At 42.5% G+C, this 21,904-nt stretch overlaps 1 protein-coding gene across 1 annotated transcript in view; it reads left to right on the top strand.

Moving 5' to 3' along the window:
- The window catches only part of SORCS1 (sortilin related VPS10 domain containing receptor 1), a 442,630-nt gene that overhangs the window by 320,332 nt on the left and 100,394 nt on the right, over window positions 1-21,904 (top strand). The window contains 2 exon segments of the mRNA XM_075611820.1: window positions 7,184-7,363; window positions 14,961-15,107. Of these exon segments, the coding sequence (XP_075467935.1) occupies window positions 7,184-7,363; window positions 14,961-15,107 (327 nt within the window).

The raw sequence follows: 21,904 nt of genomic DNA, 5'->3' as shown, positions 1-21,904 counted from the left end.
TTGAATTGACCCTAGCATTGCAATTGCAGCAAAACACTTGACAAGGTACAGGCCCACCCCTGCTGTTTAGTCTGCACACACTCACTCTGCTCACAGCAGCTCCTTGCAGCACTGCCTACCTCTGGCATCATGAACCTGCTATGTCTTCTAACTTTTTTCTTTCTCCTGGCATCATGGAGATGTTACTCCCTCTATCCACTACAAACTCCTCCATCCTTGCCCACAAACAACATCACCATACACCCTGGACTACTCAAAAGCCTTGCACTATCTACTGAATGTTGGTGGAGAACTCTAAAAACCAGCACACCAACCACCGCACACTCAAATGGAAAACACCACAAATTTACAACTTGCAAACAACTACCCAAATTCCTACTCATACTATTACTCTCTCTAGCAGGTGATGTTGAAACTAACCCAGGTCCTCCCATTTCAGCTCTGTCCCATGCCCCTGAGAATTCCACCTTTAAATTCCAAAAAGGTCTATCTGTCGCCCATATAAACATCCGGAGCCTGCTGCCCAAACTGGATGAACTAAGGGCATGGTGCCTTATGCATAAACCTAAAGCCATCGTTCTTACAGAAACATGGCTATCCTCTAAAACCCCTGATGCACATATCGCCATTCAGGGATACTCCATTTTTAGGAGAGATAGGTCAAAGAGAGGAGGAGGGGTGTTATTTTATATTGCAGACACCTTACAATTTACACTGTTACATTGCCCACCAAGTCCACCCTCTTTTGAAACTCTAGTTGGCAAAATCTGCCTCCCCTTTTCTAAGCCCATCTTGCTTGCTGGCATCTACCGCCCCCCTAAAGCCCCTCTACAATCCCTGACTGATATCACCCAATTTCTTGGCTCCATTTCCTCTCTGAATGAGAAGAGTGAGCTGCTAGTTCTAGGGGATTTCAACTTCAATTGGCTTGACCCTAAAAACCACAAAATCCAGATACAACTCAAGTCACTTAACCTATCGCAACTCATTTCCCAACCCACACGAATAAACCTGAAGTCGCATAACCATTCCTTGCTAGACTGGATTCTCTCCTCAAACCCCAGCAGAATCCAATCCTCTGGCATCCTTCCTGATATTTTCAGTGACCATGCAATAGTGTACTGTGTAAGGAAAATTAAACCGCCCCATTCAAGCCCTAAAGTTCTCCTCACTAGAACATTTAAAAACTTTAACCCACAACAGTTTCTGGATGACCTTACCAACTGCCCATGGCACAGAATCGATTTAATTCCCGACCCTGATTCTGCACTCGACTATTTCCAATCCGAGTTCTTAAAACTCTGCGATACCCATGCTCCACTACGCAAAATAAGGGTACGGGGGGCCCACCTTCCATGGGTTACACCTGACCTTATAGCACTCTACCAGTTCAGGGATGCCTTGTGGAAAAGCTACAAAGTAACTGGCACTACCAAGGATCTCAATCACTACAGATGCCTGCGGAACGTGTGCACAAGGCAAACAAGGTATGCAAAAGCACAATATTACTCTGACAATCTCCACCAAAATACATCAAACCCAGCTAACTTCTGGAAGGTTATCAACAATATATTCCAGCCTCCTAACCATCAACAACCAAGTAATATCACTAAGGGGGATATTACTCTGACAAACCCCACTGACATTGCAAATGCATTCAATGATTACTTTGTGGGGTGTGCCACTAACTTATTAGCGAAACGCAGCACAAACCCCAAACATGAATCTCATCCTGGGAGTATCCCTACAGTCCCACCCCCTCCCAACACTGCCCACAATTTTCAATTTAGCCCAGTATCTGAAGAGGAGATTACACAAGCGCTCCTCAAACTAAAACTAAGCAGCCAATGTGGACCCGACTTACTACAATCTAGGTTCCTACGACTTGGTGCCCCAGCCATTGCCAAACCAATTGCGTCCATAGTCAACTCTATCCTGTCTGCAGGCCATATCCCTAAGACCTGGAAAACTGCCAGAGTTGTCCCAATCTTCAAAAGTGGGGACAAAAACACTGTCTCAAACTACAGGCCAATCTCACTTCTCCCAATTCTATCCAAAGTTATGGAAAAATGTGTCCACTCCCAATTAAGCGATTTCTACACCAAGACAAATTTCCCTAGCCAATTCCAGTCTGGGTTTCGTCCCAAACACTCCACCGTAACTACCCTGCTAAAAGTTTGCAATGAAATCCAGTGTGGAATGGAACGGGGACAACTCACTGGTGCAGTATTCCTAGATTTTGCAAAGGCTTTTGACACAGTTGATCATGTTAGCCTGCTTAACAAACTCCAGAGCTCTGGAATAGGGAAACATGCTTTAAACTGGTTTCAGTCCTACCTATCAGGAAGATCCCAACATGTGTCCATCTCAGGCTCTAACTCCAACCCCCTGGATATCACCTGTGGTGTACCGCAAGGCTCTGTTCTGGGGCCCCTACTCTTCTCAGTGTTCATTAATGATCTTCCCACAGCTTGTAAGGAAGCCTCAATACACATGTATGCAGATGACACAATCCTGTATGCACACAGCCATAGCCTCTCTGACCTTCAACACATACTTCAGTCTGACTTTTTGAGACTCGAAAACTGGATTTCCCAAAACAAACTGTTTTTAAACACTGACAAGACTGTAACAATGGTATTTGGGACCAAGACTAAATTTGTAAAGCTTCCAGTGACTGAGCTCCTGATTAGAACCAACGCTACCACCACCCTAACACCTGTCACTAGTTTTAAATACCTGGGCTTATGGTTTGACTCCCACTTAACATTCGGGATGCACATTGATACCCTGACAACCAAGACCTATGCCAAACTAGGGGTACTTTACAGGAACAAATCCTCCCTAAGTCTCCTGGTCAGAAAGCGTATTGCACAGCAGATGCTAATGCCAATTATTGACTATGGAGACATAGTATATGGCTCGGCTCCTCAAACCCACCTTAGCAAACTTGACACCCTCTACAATTCAATTTGTCGTTTTGTTCTCCAATGCAACTACAACACACATCACTGCGAAATGCTCAAAGAACTAGATTGGTCATCACTAGAGTCTAGGCGCAAAGTTCACCTTTCCTGTCTCACCCTCAAATACTTTCTGGGCAAGCTACCCAGCTACCTGAACAAGCTCCTCACCCCTACCACTTGCAGCACTTATCACCTGAGATCAGACTCCAAAAGACTATTCATGGTCCCAAGACTCAACAAAGTATCCGGACGTTCCTCCTTCTCCTTCCGTGCACCCCAAAACTGGAACAACCTACCAGAGACTCTCATATCCACCACCAGCTTAAGTTCTTTCAAATCTAAGGCTGTCTCACACTTTAATCTGGTCTGTAACTGTTTCATACGCTCATAATATATATTTTCTTTAACTGTGCATGCAATGTCTTGTATATAATGTATATCTTGTTCATTTATGTAACTGTATTTGTAACCATGTATTATTTTGTCTTACTCTGTGCCCAGGACATACTTGAAAACGAGAGGTAACTCTCAATGTATTACTTCCTGGTAAAATATTTTATAAATAAATAAATTAACAAGAGAGAACCTGCCAGCTATTTTAAATTGGATATTACTAAGCAGCCCATTGGTGTGATCTAATTTGAATGAAAATGTATTCACCATAGACACCAGTGCAGGATCAATAGCCGGTGCTACTTGAGTCTGAACATCAAAGCCTGATGAAGTATATTTTAAAACAAGCAAACAAACAAAGTAACCTCTTTGCCTTTCATTATATTAGTGAGAGTAAGTAAACAGGCAGCATTATACAGGCTATAAGGAAAACAATGAATATAACATTAGATAATAGAAATACTGTGTTGAAAATTGCTACTCTGGACGTATCCATTATGATGGAAAATATAATAATTTCCATTCTGTCCATACATGTACTAAATATTGTGTCTTTTCAGTTCTGACGTCATGCTCTATAAAAGTCAGAAAGGTGACAATAGGAGTTTCAATCGTGTTCGTAATTGAGAAAGTTTTGGTCTTCGAACCTTCAGACATAAAGCAAATGTATGCAGCTATCAATGTAATCTAATTTGTCTTTGCAAAGATATTGGCTTACTGTAAAACTACATTTAATTAAGAAGGATAAAGCACAAACAGACAGGTACTGTAGCTCTGTGCTGCAGCTGGGGTGTAAAACAAAAAGAAGCAATCTATGGAGTTATATATGTTCGGAAGAATGAGATGAAAACAGCAGAAGTAAAAGACAACAAGAGAATGCGGTTGATAAAGGCATCGGATGCACAATGGCTTTGTTTGTCAGACTGAATGTTGTTAGAGGTTCCACTCAGTGAACATTTTCACATTTTATGCTAGTGTGTTTAAACCCAAGAAGTATAAGAAAAAGTCTGTACACATGTTCAGTTTAAGAGCATTTTTCTAAAGCACAATCACAGATATTGCATGGTTCCTGTGCTATGCCCCGTCCATGGCAAGAGGGACCTAATATGCATTGAAGGCATCTGAAGGTGCTCATTTCTGTCCGTTTGCATTATTATTGTGCTGCTCCCTATTCATACACCTAAGATGCCAAACATCAGAATCTGGATATTGAGCTAGTAATCAATGGAGCAACTGGGGAATTTCTAGACCTAAAAACAGAAAGTGATGAATGAACATACTTGTAATCAGCCTCCCTGTGTAATAGTTAACAAAATGCTGACTGTGCACCGTTTGTCTGTTTGAAAGAGAGATACTAAGATTAATTCTAACCCTGTGCAGTGTGTTTCAGAACCATTGAGCAGTGAAGGGGTTAATACATTGTTAGTGACCCTTTACGTGATGTTATTTAGCTTTTCAGTACATTGCTTGTCACTGTCACTCCTAAAGATTGAGTCACTTTAGCCCAAGCATTAACCAATGGCAGTGACCTACGTACTGTGTCTAATACTGCATGTAAATCATACAGCTGAATGGATTTGAATGTATGGTTTTACTGTTAGTCTGTAAGTATCTAATCCAGAAATTTGGAAGGGGTTTCCTTTTCATTTTTTTGTTGAGCAATTACTCCAACATACTCCTGTCAAATCACTCTCTACCTTTCCTTCGCCTGCAGTGTCACACAACAGGGAGTGGGCATTGTTAAAGCTGCAGTTCATGCAATATCCTGCATGTGTGTTTTTTTTAATAAATCAGTTCTGTAGTAAGAAAAAATACTTTTAGCTTTTTCTGTTTTAAAAAAAACAACTTTGAAAAACCAATTTTCTTGTATTCTATTTTAACAAGCATGCCTGTTCCTATAGCAACGATTTACATTCCCCATATTTAAAGATGTCGCCAAACTTTGCCGATCAATAGACGGAGAACGAATTGACCGGCAGCTATGCAGTTCTTTAGATAATTAGAGATTGCTCACATGAAACTATTGAAGTAAAAAAATTAATTAAAAAAAAAAAGACTGAACTGCAGCTTTAAAATGGCCAGAATATGCTGTGACTGGCTGAACATGAATAGTGGTAGTTTTGATAGGTCAATAAAGCCTGTCTTGGCTTTGCAGCAGATATATTAATTAGAACAGTGCATGTGGGTAATTAAAAAAAAATGTAATGATGGCAAAAAAATGTGGATGTATTTTTCAAGAAATTTGCTAAGTTGCAATTTTGTTTTTTCGTTTTCAGCATTTTTGAATTTCGTCACTGACTTTGCAAAACCTTCCAAACTTCATAGAGCTGCTACATTTAAAAAAAGTTGCATTTGTGAATTATAATGGCTAAATTAGATAATAACACTCACTGATTTTTGAGAAATCTTATTTTGAGGGTCTCCATTTTTGGGAAAGAAAAAGTTTTGCACATATCTAGTTTGGGGATATCTTGCATCAGATAGGAAGTGTATTGTAGACATATAATAGAAATCTTTTTAATTGAGATGTAGCGCGGTCTCCCCAGATAACACAACATATCCCAGTATAACTTGGAATAGCACATCGTTTCTGTAGGATTCAATGGCAATGTTGGCACAGTGTATCACGTTATATCACACCCGAGGGATCAATAAAGTCGACTTCAGTAACTATATTTCAAAACTAAAATGCACATTGAGCAAGGACTGTCCTGTAATTGTGAGTGCAAAGCAGTATGTTTGTCATTTTGTTAGTGCAGTTACTGTATGTTCCTTGGACTTCCAGTGCTCTCTTCCCAGCTCTCCTGCTATTCAAGGGATTAAAGAAGCATTGTGGGTTTAAACGCAAATTGAATTATTGGTGGAAAATGATGAAGAAAATTCTACCTGATATAGCACTGCGGAACATTCTATGATCCAGGCTGTAAAATAATATAACAAAAGCTTCTCGTAATCTTAGTTGGGTCTCTCCATCAATTCAGAAAATAAGCGTTGCTCATGCTATAGACTATTCAGACTCCCTCTCCAATTTTGCCCAAAGGAAACATGGCTTCTGGTCAACATCACTTCAAGGTCACACTGAGTACTTCTAGTAGAAGGTGAATCATAATACAAGTACAGACTGACATTTGTGAGCAAGAAAACCCCCATCTCCTCCTCCCTGAAATGAACGTGCTGAATTCTAAGATTTCTCCATTCTTCAAAGCAGGCATGCCGTCATATCTTATTATCAGACATGTCCTATGCACAGGACTTTTAGAGATTGAGGCTGGCTGCTATTATGGAAGCAGAAAACCTTTCAAAACCGCTCCTAACATGTTTTATTCACCCAAAGTCTATGGAGTAAATTCTGCAGGCATAAACTTATAGGGGTATATGTTAAAATGGACAAAAATAAAAAGATGACAGTGTGGGTGCTCAATTGTATGTCATATCCCAGAATCCCTGTCTCTAGTGGAAGCATTGTATGCTAAGAGATAATGGGGAAAAACAAGGTTCCTGTCTGAGACATGCAAATGTGTTCACAAGTGGGATTTTTATTTGCTGTACACTGGAGGAGAGTTTGTCGCTTTGTCAGAACCAATCTCTCACGATTAAAAAGTGTTGACATTCTTGAATGTCAGTAGTGTTCATCTTTAATTTCTTTCAGAAATCCCATATGCTGTTATTGCCCTCCATTATCTATATTAAAATACAGCAGAAAAAGAATCAGGATTAGTACAGCTTACCTACGTTTGCTTTATACGGCAGTATATTGTCCAGTATGGTCCTGCACTTGAAATACTTCTTTGTCAAAGAGTTGTCTCCTTTCTCTTCTCACTTAGGACATGCATGTTATTAGCACAGATGAAAACCAAGTGTTTGTTGCCATTCAAGAGTGGAACCAAAATGAGACCTACAATCTTTACATCTCGGACACACGCGGAGTCTTCTTCACTTTGGCGCTGGAGAATGTGGAGAGTAGTAGAGGTCCAGAGGGGAATGTGATGATAGATCTCTACGAGGTATGTCATGGTATCTCACTTCTACTGTATATACGCACTGTGCTTGGAAACCTACTGTACCTATGAACCCATGTATTGTATTGTATGTCTTTATTTATACAGTATAGCACCATAAATATACATAGCGCTTCACAGTAGTAATACATGTTGTAATCATATAAATAACAAATAATATAAATAACAGGTCATGGGAATAAGTGCTTTAGACATGAGTGACATTAAGGAAGAGGAGTCCCTGCTCCGAGGAGCTTACAATCTAATTGGTAGGTAGGAGAACGTATAGAGACAGTAGGAGGGAATTCTAGTAAGTGCGTCAGCAGGGGGCCAAGCTTCATGTACAGTATCATGTGTCCAGGATTATCCACAGTGCTATTCGTATCCTTCTTTAAGCAAGTGTGTCTTAAGGTGGGTCTTAAAGGTGAATAGAGAGGGTGCTAATCGGTTATTGAGGGGAAGGGCATTCCAGAGGTGCGGGGCAGTCAGTGAGAAAGGTTTAAGGCGAGAGAGGGCTTTAGATACAAAGGGGGTAGAAAGAAGACATCCTTGAGAAGAATGCAAGAATTAGGGCTGAAATGTAAGGAGGGGCAGAAGAGTGTAAAGCTTTAAAAGTGAGGAGAAGAATGGAGTGTGAGATGCAGGATTTGATCGGAAGCCAGGAGAGGGATTTCAGGAGGGGGGACGCGGAGACAGATTTAGGAAAGAGTAGAGTGATTCTGGCAGCAGGGTTTAGTATAGATTGTAGGGGAGACAGGTGAGAGGCAGGGAGGCCGGACAGCAGGAGGTTGCAGTAATCGAGACGGGAGAGAATGAGGGCCTGAGTCAGAGTTTTAGCAGACGAGTAACAGAGGAAAGGGCGTATCTTTGTGATATTGCGGAGGAAAAAGCAACAAGTTTTAGAAACGTTTTGCATGTGAGAGGAGAATGTGAGAGAGGAATCGAGTGTGACCCCTAGGCAGCGTGCTTGGGCTACTGGGTGAATGATCGTATTTCCAACAGTAATGTGGAAGGAGGTAGTAGGGCCAGGTTTGGGAGGAAGTATAAGGAGCTCTGTTTTTGCCATGTTAAGTTTCAGTCGGCGGATGGCCATCCAGGATGATATTACAGAGAGACATTCAGAAACTTTGGTCTGTATAGCAGGTGTAAGGTCAGGGGTTGAAAGGTAAATTTGTGTGTCTTCAGTATAGAGGTGATATTTAAACCCAAAAGATGTGATTAGGTCACCTAGGGAGTGTGTAAAGAGAGAAGAGAAGGGGTCACAGGACAGAGCCCTGGGGTACCCCCACAGAGAGATCGATAGAGGAGGAGGAGGTGTTAGCAAAAGAGACACTGAAAGTATGATGGGAGAGGTAAGAGGAGATCCAGGATAGAGCTTTGTTCCGAATACCAAGAGTATGGAGAATGTGGAGGAGAAGATGGTGGTCCACAGTGTAAAATACTGCAGAGAGGTCGAGTAGTATGAGCAGAGTGTAATGACCTCTGTCTTTGGCAGCATGAAGGTCGTCGGTTATTTTAGTGAGGGCTGTTTCAGTAGAGTGAGCAGTGCGGAAGCCAGATTGTAGAGGGTCTAGAAGAGAATAGGTTTTGAGAAAGTGTAGCAATCGAGAGAATACAAGACGTTCAAGGAGTTTGGAGGCAAAATGCAGGAGGGAGACAGGTCGATAGTTAGAAGGACAAGTAGGGTCAATGTAAAGACTGGACAGTACTAGAGCTGGCATTTGGGCATAATCAAACTAAGCTGTTTCTTAGACCCAAGCTCCGAACCTCCTCCTCATTCTGAGACAATTAAGTTAAATGTTTTCTAATATAATTGCATTGGTATTTTATCCAGAATCCTCAACTCTCAATCATCAGGGCTGTATTTATTCAGAAAACTCTTAGCTGGCTGGTGTATCACAGATAGGGGTGCTTATCTTGGATTCAAGTTCTTCATACTGTATATGACTGCCTTAGACTTAAAGATATATATTTTTTAATCTAATATTTATAGAAGACATATATCCATCTTCTGTGTCCGTAACAGAGTGTCATCTGTCTTGCATGGCCTCTCATTTTCACCTTCCAGCCAGCACTATGACCCTCCTCAAGTTGACTAGTTACAGTACAGGGTTCTAGTGGACTCCCTGCATGAAATATGTATTTAACTGTTTGGTCCACTCAAGCTACACATGAGAATTATTCCATTAAAACATTTTTAACATGTAATATCAAAAATGTACTCATACATTAAAAGGGTTAAATAAAATGTAAGATATACTGTATTGCTCGAGAAATCCTTATGTTTATCTATTTGGGATTTGTAGTGTAATTTGTGATACTAAAGGTATTATAAAGGATACAGGCCCATGTTTACTAAGCACTCTTCTGCTAAAAGACATGCCTATGGTTGGACACTTTACAGCCCAAAGTGGGCTTTACTGGGTCCAAAGTGTTTTCTCCGCCCTTTAATGTGTTATTAAATTATAAAAATGCTTGACATGGGCAGATTCCACCATAAAATGGCACTGCCTATGAATCTGGGCCTTTATGATACTAAACCTACCCATAAACAAAGTCCCCCTATACAAATCATTATATTATACCGTCTTTCCTAACCATCAAGTTCTAACTAGAAATGTAACATACAAAAAAGTGAATATATAATACAGCACTGTCACAAAAAAAATGTCATGACACAATATGTACGTTTATATATATATATATATATATATATATATATATATATATATATATATCTTTGATAAAGAAAATAATCTTCTAAATAGATTTGCAATTTACATATAGCACCATAATAATTTGCAAAGAAATAATGCAAATTAAAACACAATATAAAGCCCCCCCCGGGTGATAGAAGCACTAGAAACATGCCCCAACATGTTGGAATCTATTCCAAGCTTTGCAGCTCCCTCTTCAGATAGACCAATTGGATATGAGAGTAGGTTGTAGAAAGCTGTGTGGTGCTCCAAACTTCAGACTAGTGTCCTTAAACATTTGTAACTATGTACATAGCGGTGATATCCTCGATAAAAAAGATTATATACCCCACTTTATGAAGAAACAAGCATATATGTAACTCCACTATATTTCCGAATAACTGGTCAGGATTCCACTTGCACTGCGGTGAGAATCCACACCCCTGGTGTTCAGTCACAATCGCATCAGAGTGGATATGCATGAATAAATGAACAAGAGTTTAATAACCCACGTTTTGGTGGGGTATATTTCAATGGTAGTCCTTCAGGAAATCTGTGTGCCTCCGTTTTCAGCAGCTTGCAGAAGAAGAAAAAGAAAACAAAGCACCACCCAGCTGATGCATGGTCAATAAAACACCTTGAGAAAGACCAACGGTTGAAACGCGTTGGTGAGGGGCCCCTTGACCCCCTCCATGTATTTGTTTTATATTTTGGACCAATAAATCTTTTTTATGGGCACGCATTTCAGTTAACCTTTTATTGACCATGCATCAGCTGGGTGGTGCTTTGTTTTCTTTTTCTTCTTCTCCAATTGGATATGAGAGGCTACATAGAGTTAAAGCACAGAGCATCCCATAGGGTAGTATTGCGCCTTTTAAAGAGGCAATCCAAGCGGCATATTAAAAAAAAATATATATATATTGTTTTTAAATATATGCAGCCTTTGATTATCTTTATCAAAAATGAATTACCAAAGCTGCTGATCGATTCGTTCTCCCATGATCGATCAGCAAAGATCCTGCTTCTCAGGGTTCACTAAATGGCTGCCTTTCCGTTTCCACAATCCTTCAGTCAGTGTAACTCAGCTGCTACAATGGATTCTTATATAACGAAGGTAACATTACAGTTTGCAGCTCAAACTGCTGGGAATATTGGCAACAAATGATCACAAACAGGAAAGTGTTGCAAAGATCTTGCCCTGCTGGGGAGGTGGGCTAAAACCTGCTATAGAAATCAAAGGATGCTCAGTATATTAAAATTCATTAAAATTGGCATTAATGCAGCAATACTACTTTCCAACTTTTTCCCCCTTTTTCTTATCTTTACAGTATATGTAACAGTCATACCTAAGCTGGCAATCATTTGGTGTTCCTGTTATACAGTACATCTGTCAAAATCCTGATTGTGTGCCTAACAAAATGGCTGCTTCAGTTAGTGTAACTCAGTAGCTACAATGTATCCTTATATTATCAAGGTAACAATATATATTGTTACAGTTTTCATCTCAAACTGATGGGAATATTTGCAACAAATAATCAGACAAGAAAGTGTTGTAAATATCTTGCACAGTTTGGGAGGTGGGCTTAAAACCTGTTATAGAATTTAAAGGATACTTTAAAACATTATCTAATACTACAGAACTGATTTATTAAAAAAAAAAAAAAAAACCCTCAGGTAGGATATTGCTTGGATTGCTCCTTTAATAAGGCAATGAAACAGTAAATATGCACAAACAAATGACGATAAAAGTAAGCCAACATAAACTGCACGGTGAGCTGCGGTATATGTTGTGGTCTGAGCGAGCGGGAGCTCTTCCGCCGCCGCCGCGTCAATTGAAATGACATCACTGTGGCAGGACGATCTCGCAGTGGGGTCAAGAAGGGTCCCAAACGGGATAAGGTTTTAACTTCAGTGGTTTATTTTTCCACAGTCAGACAATTAATAGGCACACCGTCCCTTTAAGGAAAACAAATCATAAAATAAAGTTCTACTCCACTTGGGAGATTAACTATACAGTAGGTCCCTAGTTATCCTCTGCAGGGTTGGAAGACTGGTTCCTTGTAGACAGGGCTGTGTCCAGCAGCCTTGTCTCAGTTCGTGACACTCCTCTGCCTGGGGGAGCAGAGCCTCCAACATACTTCCGGGCTTGGAAAAGGCTCTCTATTTCCTTCTCAGGTCTGGCAACTTATACAGCTGCCTGACAGCTGCCTTAACTCAGCCCTGATTGCCCAGGTATCTTTGACTGGGTTTACCATCTGACTGCGGGTTTCAGTCATCAGAGGTATGTTTCCCAGGCATAATTGTCAGCGAATGACTTCACCCTGTCTAGGTGAAGTCACCAATAGAGAGGGGCGAATTTCTCTCCTTTCCCCAGCAAAACCCATATTTCAAGGTCTCTAAAACATTTGCTCAAATTGATATGTACCATCTGTGACCGAGCCACTGATTGAGCCACCTGTGCTGAAGCAGAGATATAAAAACCTGGCCTGTTGGTGGCCTTTGAGGACTGGAGTTGGCCACACCTGCTATATAAAGTAGCAACAAAGTGACCTAAAATAGTAGCATAAATAAGTGTATAAAATTACTATTTAATCTAATTACTAATCTAGAGTACATCCAAATAGCAACAAAATAATCTAAAATAACTGCATATACATTTTGTAAAGAATAGTGGCTACATCCACATTTGTGTTGAGACCATAAGGGAATAATATCTCCATTATAAAAGTCCAAATGGTTTCTTATTTACAGAGGTTCATAAATATTTGACTTTCTTGAATATCATGTGGGATGTCTTCTGACCTCATAATACACATTTGTTTGGGATTTTTATTATGGTGGGAAAAACATTGTCTTTGAATACCCTAGGGTACAATAACTTTAGAAACATTCCTCTTGTGTTTAGGACATCTCTGTTTAAGGGGTTGCTTAGCCTGCCCTATTTACAAGTTAGTATACAAACTGCATACATACCTGTAGGAGGAGTGACAAATAAGTAAGCCTTTTAACTAACAAATGTGGTGGGAATTGATAGGCTGGGCATATATTCCGACCACACTTAAATTCCACGAGGTTCTTGAGAGTAACCAAGTTGGTGTCTGATTATTTATTGTGTTGTTAATCCTAACTTTACTTGCCACTGTAATATTTTTTATTATTCTAGCTTAAAAAAAAGCTATTTGAGGAGTATCAGGGATATGTTGTTTGAAAATAGGATCACAGGTAAGTCCTGACTGTGTTTATGGGTTTTATTTTAATACTAAATGCTGCTTGGTTAAATTGAGTGATAAAAGTAACTGGATCTTGGCGGGTATAAATATTATATAAATATTATAAGCCTTTTTGTCATAAATATGCTAGTTTTTCACTAAAAAAAAGAGCTGACTGTTAGTTTTATGTTGAAAAATTGGTAATCGAAATCACTAGTAATTTCTGCGTAATCTATTAAACTGGCCAAATGGGATATTTTGTAACCAGCGAGAATGAAGGTTATTGGAGGCTTCAAGATTGTTATTGCATGTTTTCTGTGATCATTTCCCGGTTCTTGCCCTCTGATAAAATTAGATCAAGAAATTCAATAAAATGTGCTTGAATGGTAAATGTAAATAAAGGTCAGTCCTTTATCATTCTTATTACTACAATCCTTCCAGGATATCAGAATATTATTGATGATAACAGCCGATTTGCCCCAATGAATTATTGTCCCAAACAATGCAAATCCTCCAATGTCCCATAAAGAGATTTGCATAATTAGGGTTAAATCTGGTCTCCATTGTACACAACTGCAGAAAAAAAACGTTACTATTAAAAAAAATGTATGTTTCAATATAAAATCTATGCATTATTTCAGAATATAAGGGATTGATTCATTTCTGATAAGAAATATTTGATTGATTCAATACTATATATATATATATATATATATATATATATATATATATATATATATATAGTATGCAGCTTGACCATAAATACAGTAATCATCTTCCCATTTGATATTGGATATAAGGTTTACATGTACAGTATCTTTAATGTGGGTTTTTAACTGGAATATGTATTTTTTTTTCAAAAACAATAAATTGAAAGAGATTAGAGTCATAGTCGATACCAGAGATGATTGGTTGTAAAGAGGGCGTAATTATGGTTTTGTGTACCTTGGGGAGATGGTAAAAAGAAACGTTGATGAAGCATTTCAATAGTTTAAAAAGCACTTACTCGCCTACTCCTCCTGTCTCTGTAGTTTTAGTACATTTGTGGGGGGGCAGTGATTCCTTCTTTAATGGGTATGTGTATATATATATATATATATATATATATATATATATATATATATATACATATACATATACACATACCCCCCCCCCCCCATCCATGTATTCAGCTTAAAGCATATATTGTTCAGTAAGCTTTCTATACTCCGGGGTAGTGTGCTTAGAGGATTACTCTGCAATATCTAATTTCATCATTATTATTATTATTATAATTTTAATCCATTTCAGTTCATTTCATTATGTAGCTGGCCTTAGTGGATAGTTTGGTAAATTGAGCACACAGTATGTAGTGATAATGTGCATTCTTAACTCCATTTAGTAAATGAGGCCCCCTGTGTGCTCCTTTATCATTGCCTGTTATCTTGACACCTGCAGTATAAACATACGTATGCCGTTTGATAGACTGGAACAGGCTTGGGAGGAAGCAGTATATAACGTGTATTGGCCTCTTTAAACTTCCCCCTTTTGTATACCTTCTGATCCCCGTACCTTTGATGCCCTTCACATTGTGAGCCTGCTTGCATATTGACTCCTGACCAATTCTATCAGTGCCACAACAGACAGCCCTGCTGGTTTGACATGCTTAAAAGCCCGTCTCAAATTGATCTGTTTTTCAGCTGCGTCAATTTTTCCTAGGTAGCAGGGATAAAGGGAATGTTCTTGGCTAACAAGAAGACTGACAGCCAAGTGAAGACTTTCATCACGTACAATAAAGGCAGAGACTGGCACCTGCTACAGGCTCCTGACACTGATTTGAGAGGGAACTCCGTGAACTGCCTATTAGTAAGTGATGCAGACAGAGGTTTGCAAGGTATTTCCTATCATTAAACACAACTGCTAAATTCTGCATGATAAATGATGTTCAAGCAAATCTAAATGCCTGAATCTATATCAGAAAAGCTTCATCTGTTACATAAAGTTTTTCTTCCTGTTAAAATGAATGTGTTGCACACTTTGATAGTACTGGGTGCTACTGTACTAGATAACTTGTACTTGTGCTCAAACTCTGTCTAATCAGGGTGAGAGACACAGATGTAGCAGGCATTATTGCATTGCTTAATGCACATGACTAATTGTTTCACAATGGTGTCTGCTCCCGCTACCGCGCAGTCCCCCATCCCCTGTTATCTGCTACCACGCAGTCCCCCATCCCCTGTTATCTGCTACCACGCAGTCCCCCATCCCCTGTTATCTGCTACCACGCAGTCCCCCATCCCCTGTTATCTGCTACCGCGCAGTCCCCCATCCCCTGTTATCTGCTACCGCGCAGTCCCCCATCCCCTGTTATCTGCTACCGCGCAGTCCCCCATCCCCTGCTGTCTGCTCCCGCTACCGCACAGACCCCCATCCCCTGTTATCTGCTACCGCGCAGTCCCCCATCCCCTGCTGTCTGCTTCCGCTACCGCGCAGTCCCCCATCCCCTGCTGTCTGCTCCCGCTACCGCACAGTCCCCCATCCCCTGCTGTCTGCTCCCGCTACTGCGCAGTCCCCCATCCCCTGCTGTCTGCTCCCACTACCGCACAGTCCCCCATCCCCTGCTGTCTGCTCCCGCTACCGCACAGTCCCCCATCCCCTGCTGTCTGCTCCCGCTACTGCGCAGTCCCCCATCCCCTGCTGTCTGCTCCCGTGCAGTCCCCCATCCCCTGCTGTCTGCTCCCGCGAAGTCCCCCATCCCCTGCTGTCTGCTCCCGCGCAGACCCCCATCCCCTGCTGTCTGCTCCCGCGCAGTCCCCCATACCCTGCTGTCTGCTCCCGCGCAGTCCCCCATTCCCTGCTGTCTGCTCCCGCGCAGTCCCCCCTTCCCTGCTGTCTGCTCCCGCGCAGTCCCCCATCCCCTGCGGTCTGGTCCCGCGCAGTCCCCCATACCCTGCTATCTGCTGCCGCTGCAGTCCTCCATCCCCTGCTGTCTGCACCCGCACTGTCCCCCATCCCCTGCTGTCTGCTCCCGCACTGTCCCCCATCCCCTGCTGTCTGCTCCCGCACTGTCCCCCATCCCCTGCTGTCTGCTCCCGCACTGTCCCCCATCCCCTGCTGTCTGCTCCCGCACTGTCCCCCATCCCCTGCTGTCTGCTCCCGCACTGTCCCCCATACCCTGCTGTCTGCTCCCGCGCAGACCCCCATTCCCTGTTATCTGCTCCTGCACAGTCCCCCATCCCCTGTTATCTGCTCCTGCACAGTCCCCCATCCCCTGTTATCTGCTCCCGCGCAGTCCCCCATACCCTGCTGTCTGCTCCCGCACAATCCCCCATCCCCTGCTGTCTGCTCCCGCACTGTCCCCCATACCCTGCTGTCTGCTCCCGCGCAGTCCCCCATTCCCTGTTATCTGCTCCTGCACAGTCCCCCATTCCCTGTTATCTGCTCCTGCACAGTCCCCCATCCCCTGTTATCTGCTCCTGCACAGTCCCCCATCCCCTGTTATCTGCTCCCGCACTGTCCCCCATACCCTGCTGTCTGCTCCCGCGCAGTCCCCCATTCCCTGTTATCTGCTCCTGCACAGTCCCCCATTCCCTGTTATCTGCTCCTGCACAGTCCCCCATCCCCTGTTATCTGCTCCCGCACAGTCCCCCATACCCTGCTGTCTGCTCCCGCACAGTCCCCCATACCCTGCTGTCTGCTCCCGCACAATCCCCCATCCCCTGCTGTCTGCTCCCACTACCGTGCAGTCTCTCATCCCCTGCTGTCTGCTCTCACTGTTACGCAGTTCCTACCCCCATACTTCCCTTCCCTCCTCCCCCCTTCCTCCCCCCTTCCTTCCCCTCACCTCTTCCCCCCACCCTCCTTCCACCCATTTCTCCTTCCCCCTCCCCGCTTCCACCACTTTCCCCTTCCACCCCGCTACACCACACTAGCGGGGACAAGAATTGCGGCTAAATTTGTACTTGCCTGTTTTGACGTGTTCATTTTCCAATCCATGATAATAATCAATATGGGAGTTGGATGGGCGTTATTTATATGGGTTAATCTTAAATCAATAAAAATGTTCTCCAGCACAGGGAAGATATATTCATGTAATACAGATCCTGAGATTTTTTTCTCTTTGATAGCTCTGGGGCTGTTATTTGTCCCAGTACTGGGCCAGTTTTGCAGGGAGACTTTGATAAATAGCCCCTTCTAGGTAGAACAGATGTAGCCAAGCTTACCATTCCCGGCGTTGCAACCACGCACAGTCCTGCGACCCTCCGATTGTGGCCCGGGAGGATTAACGCTGTAGGAGGTCCCATTAGAAGGAATGGACCCCCCCGCAGTGTCATCGCGGCTGCCACCCCCCCCCCAGCTGGGCGTTTTTCCTGTGTTTCAACTGCGGCGCTGGGAACCTAAGCTTAGCTACATCTGTATGTATCGAGCTACTGAATAGGGCATTTATTTTGTGTCTGCCTCAGATGGAAGAAATCTATTCATTTGTCTTGCATTTGACACAGAACAGTTTACACCACAAGTTATTTTTAGCTGATAAAATGGGGGGAAATGATGTTGATACAGTAGATACAGAATTGATGCATGCCATTGTAATAAGTGAATAGAGTAACTCCTCCCAAGAACACCCAATAATCACTCCCTACGCTGTAAGTTGACACCCAAGATGTTACAGCAGTCACTCATACCTGACGCAGAGCGCACAATGTCTTCATCCTATTAACTGAAATAATCAAGCTTTAAATCTGGATTCATAGCCCTGTTTGTAAAGTGGAGCTGCAGGTAGAGATCGGCGAATGTGCCAAAATCCGCTTCGCGGTGTAAAATCCACAAATGGATTTGGGCGGTTTCAATCAGCGCGGATTCATCAAAATCTGCCATTGGATACAACCTGTGGACGGATTTGTAGAATCCAATCTGCGGATTCAGCGATCCGTTGGCGGATTCATAAGAACGGATTTCTGAATCCACGAATTGGATTCTACAAATCCGTCCACGGGTTGTGGAATCCCCGGAGAGTATTGGTAATAATAATACAAAATCCGCAAAACGAGAATCGCCCTTTTTTAGATTGATCCGCTCAAATTCGTGGACCAGAGGAACCGACCGATCCGCTGCGGATCCAAATTCGCCAAATAAATTCGCCCATCTCCATCTGCAAGCCTTAAAATTCCAGCACATGCAGTTCAGAATACCAACAGTAGATGGGGAAAGGAAACAGTAATAGAATCTGAATAACGTACTTTGGAATAAATCAGAACTTGGAGAAAGACCTGTCTGCACGGTAATACATACCAGCGTTATTGTGGGTGCTTCACTGATGTACTTTAAGAGAAAAAATCAGTCTTCTGCTCTGTACAGTAGGGCACCGCTGAAATTAATTAAACAAATGAAGGGTAAAAGGAGTAAACTCTGTTTAAATAAACAAGACATGGCAAACCTGGGGTCATTTTTAGTGTAAATATTTTCTCCACAAAATGATTGACAATATCTATTCCATCATCGGAATCCGGAAAGTCTTATTCCAGAGAGTGGCGTACTGTAACTACAATTTTTGAACCCCCTCTGTCACTCTCTTCCCACCTCCTCTCTAACTCTCCCCCCTCTCTAACCCTCCCCCTCCTCCTCTCTAACTTTCCCTCATCTCTAACTCTCTCTGTTTCGCCTCTCTAAGGCCGAGTTCAGGGTGTATGCTGCGGCCGCGAGCGTCCGTGCAAGTCTCCGCCGCGCGCTCCTGCAACCCAGCGATCTGTACCTTGGCTGCAGGAGTTGGGTCGCGGTGTTTGGGGGACATGGTGGGGGCGTGGCAAACGTGTCACGGAGCTGGTTCGCTGAACCAGCTCACGTGACGCGACTGTAGCCCAAAATATCATTTTGGGTTGTAGCGGCAAAAAGTAGCAGCGTCAACACTGTACTTTGGCGCCAGTGGAGTTTTCAGTTTGAAAACTTCCACCGAACAACACGAAATTGTGACAGACGTGCCCGCGCATGCAAGCGCGCGCACGTCGCATAGCATCCACCCTGAACTCTGCCTAACTCTCCCACCCTTCTCTCTAACTCTCCCCCTCTCCCTCCTCTTTGTCTATGTCACTCTCCTCTCTCTCGCTCTCTCCTCCTCTCTACCTATCACTATCCCACCCCCTCTCTATCTCTCTCACTCTTCCCCCTTACACTCTCACTTTCCTCCCTCCTATGTAACTCTCACATTCCATTCCCCTTCCTCTCACACTCAATCCCCCCTTCCACTCACACTTATTCCCCCCTTCCTCTCACACTCAAGCCCCTTCTCTTTCACTCATTCCCCCTCTCCCCTTTTACTGTACCTTGCCTTGTGGACAATGTGGGATGGGGGCGAGGCCCGTGTCCCGCATTAGTGAGAAGCTTGGGCCACACAGGCAGATTTAGAAGTTGGGTCTGATTTCTGGGCATGCCCAACTGCTGGCGCTGACCGGGACATGGGTACAGCGGCTGGGGGGCTTGACATGAGGGTCCCGCAGCAAACAAATGCCCTGGCAGCCCGTCATGACCATGACCAGCTTCCAGTGCCTGAGAGCCATGGCACCCCGGCTCTTGGGGCCTCCCTGCATCTTGAGCCCACCCTGCTCTTGCCCCCCATGCCCTTCGGCCCCCACTGCCCTGCCCCCCTGCTCTTGCCCCTCCCCCGCTCTTTATCCCCCTCCTTGCTCTTGGGCCCCTCCCTGCTCTTGGGCCCCCCTGCTCTTTGGCCCCCCAGCATTGCAGTGTTTTGCAGTAGTATAGTCACGCCCTTGATCCCAGAATCCATAATGTTGACCAAATCATACCGGGCATTTCACAAAATCTGGTTAGTCTATTAAATCATGAAAAAGACATTTGAGCAAAATCCATTTTATTCATTCAATAATGACCAGGATTTCACCTAATCCAGTGTGTCAAATGAATCGTGACGAATGTTACAAAAATTAATTTCAATAAAAGTAGTCTCAAACTAATGTATTTTTTCAGTTAAAGGTTTTTTAGTGATAACCAATACTATTATACTGTACAGCATTTTTATTTTGGAAGACAGGGCAGTGTTCTCTCCTTTTTTATGAAATACACTACTGTTTAATGGTGTAATCCATGAAATTTAGGGCCTCATTCAGAGAAGGTTGATAAAAATTATCGCATGGGCATTTAAAATGCCGTTTTTTGGGGGGTTGCTATCACTGTATTCAGAAAGCTTCGATTACCTGTGATAGCAAAATTCCCAAAACGGGCGAGTTGCTGCCAGCGAGAGCATCGAGCCTCTGAAAAGGCCTAAACCGGCGATTCATTTCTGCTGCAGAGAGAGCGACTCTGAGAGAGCCGCCTCTCCCAGCGGAAATGTCGCCCAAAAATTATTTATTTTAATATAAATTTATTTCATAGTGTAGATGTGCAGGGGGTCTCCGGAGCTGAACCGCGTTGGGTTCCGGGGTGCCGGTATCTCCTATGCAAGGAAATGTCCCGGTCACGTGACACGGGACATTTCATTGCAGAGGGATACCGGCACCCCATAAAGGGGACAGTATCTTGGGAAGCAGGGGGTCCCTGGACCTGAAACCAACGCGGTTCAGCTCCGGAGACCCCCTGCATATCTACACTATGAAAGAAATTTATATTTAAAAACATTTTAATAAACATCAATACACGCCCCCCCCCCTGCCCAAACCCATACAGTACAGTAATGGGCAAAATAACTATTATCCAGATATGGATAATAGATTATTTGCCCATTATTAAACACTGCATTAGCATACATAAATAAAGTAAATAAATACAGTTATACTTGCCACAACAGCAGGTCCCTCTGTCCTCCGTAGCAAGAAAGCATATATACATAATAAAGACATTCTAATGGCCCCTAAACCCTTAATCACCTTAGCGGTTATTTACCGCTATAGTCATTAAGGGGTTAACCCACCCTGACCCGATACAAACCCGGGAGGCCTAAGCACCCACCCCTGACTGACTATACCCACCCTGTACCCATTGAGTAGTATAGTGGTACATCATACCCATATAATAATAATATGGGCATGATAAGCCTCTATAGCACTCAATGGGCACCCTAATTACAATACATTAATACACAAGACACACAATAATAAAACATAACTAAACTCCAAAAAACCACACTTCACTAAATGATAACAGTAGCCAGCTAATCCAATGAAGACAAGCAATAACAACATCAACAATGAATTAATTAAACCATTAACCAATCAAAACAATTAATTCCTAAAACAACTCCGAATTATTTTATAAAGTAACCAATCCAACCACATAATTACTAAACCAACTCAAAATTAATAGTAACACTAACAATCAAATCAATTAATTACTATAACATTCAAGAATTAATGTAAACATTAAAATACAAAGAAATAAATTCAAACAATATCTGAAATAACCATAAAACGCAGTAGCTAACATAATACAACATTAACTGAAAACGAACACCAATCGCAAACATTGTATTACCATTAAGCAGGAAAAAAACAAACAATGACATCCACATAAGAAACTGAAATTAAAAAAACCAATAGCAATACCAAGTCAGAAATGCCCCCAAAATATTGTCATAATAATGTATTAATCTGTACCCTAAAGTGGTACAGATTAATATATTATCAGTCAATGTGCCTCCCCCCAAAAAATCAAAA

This window comes from Ascaphus truei, chromosome 8, assembly GCF_040206685.1.
Source record: "Ascaphus truei isolate aAscTru1 chromosome 8, aAscTru1.hap1, whole genome shotgun sequence".
In the NCBI taxonomy this organism is placed as follows: domain Eukaryota; kingdom Metazoa; phylum Chordata; class Amphibia; order Anura; family Ascaphidae; genus Ascaphus; species Ascaphus truei.
The sequence above is the reverse complement of the archived record's forward strand: the minus strand, read 5'-3'. Positions and strand labels throughout refer to the sequence as shown.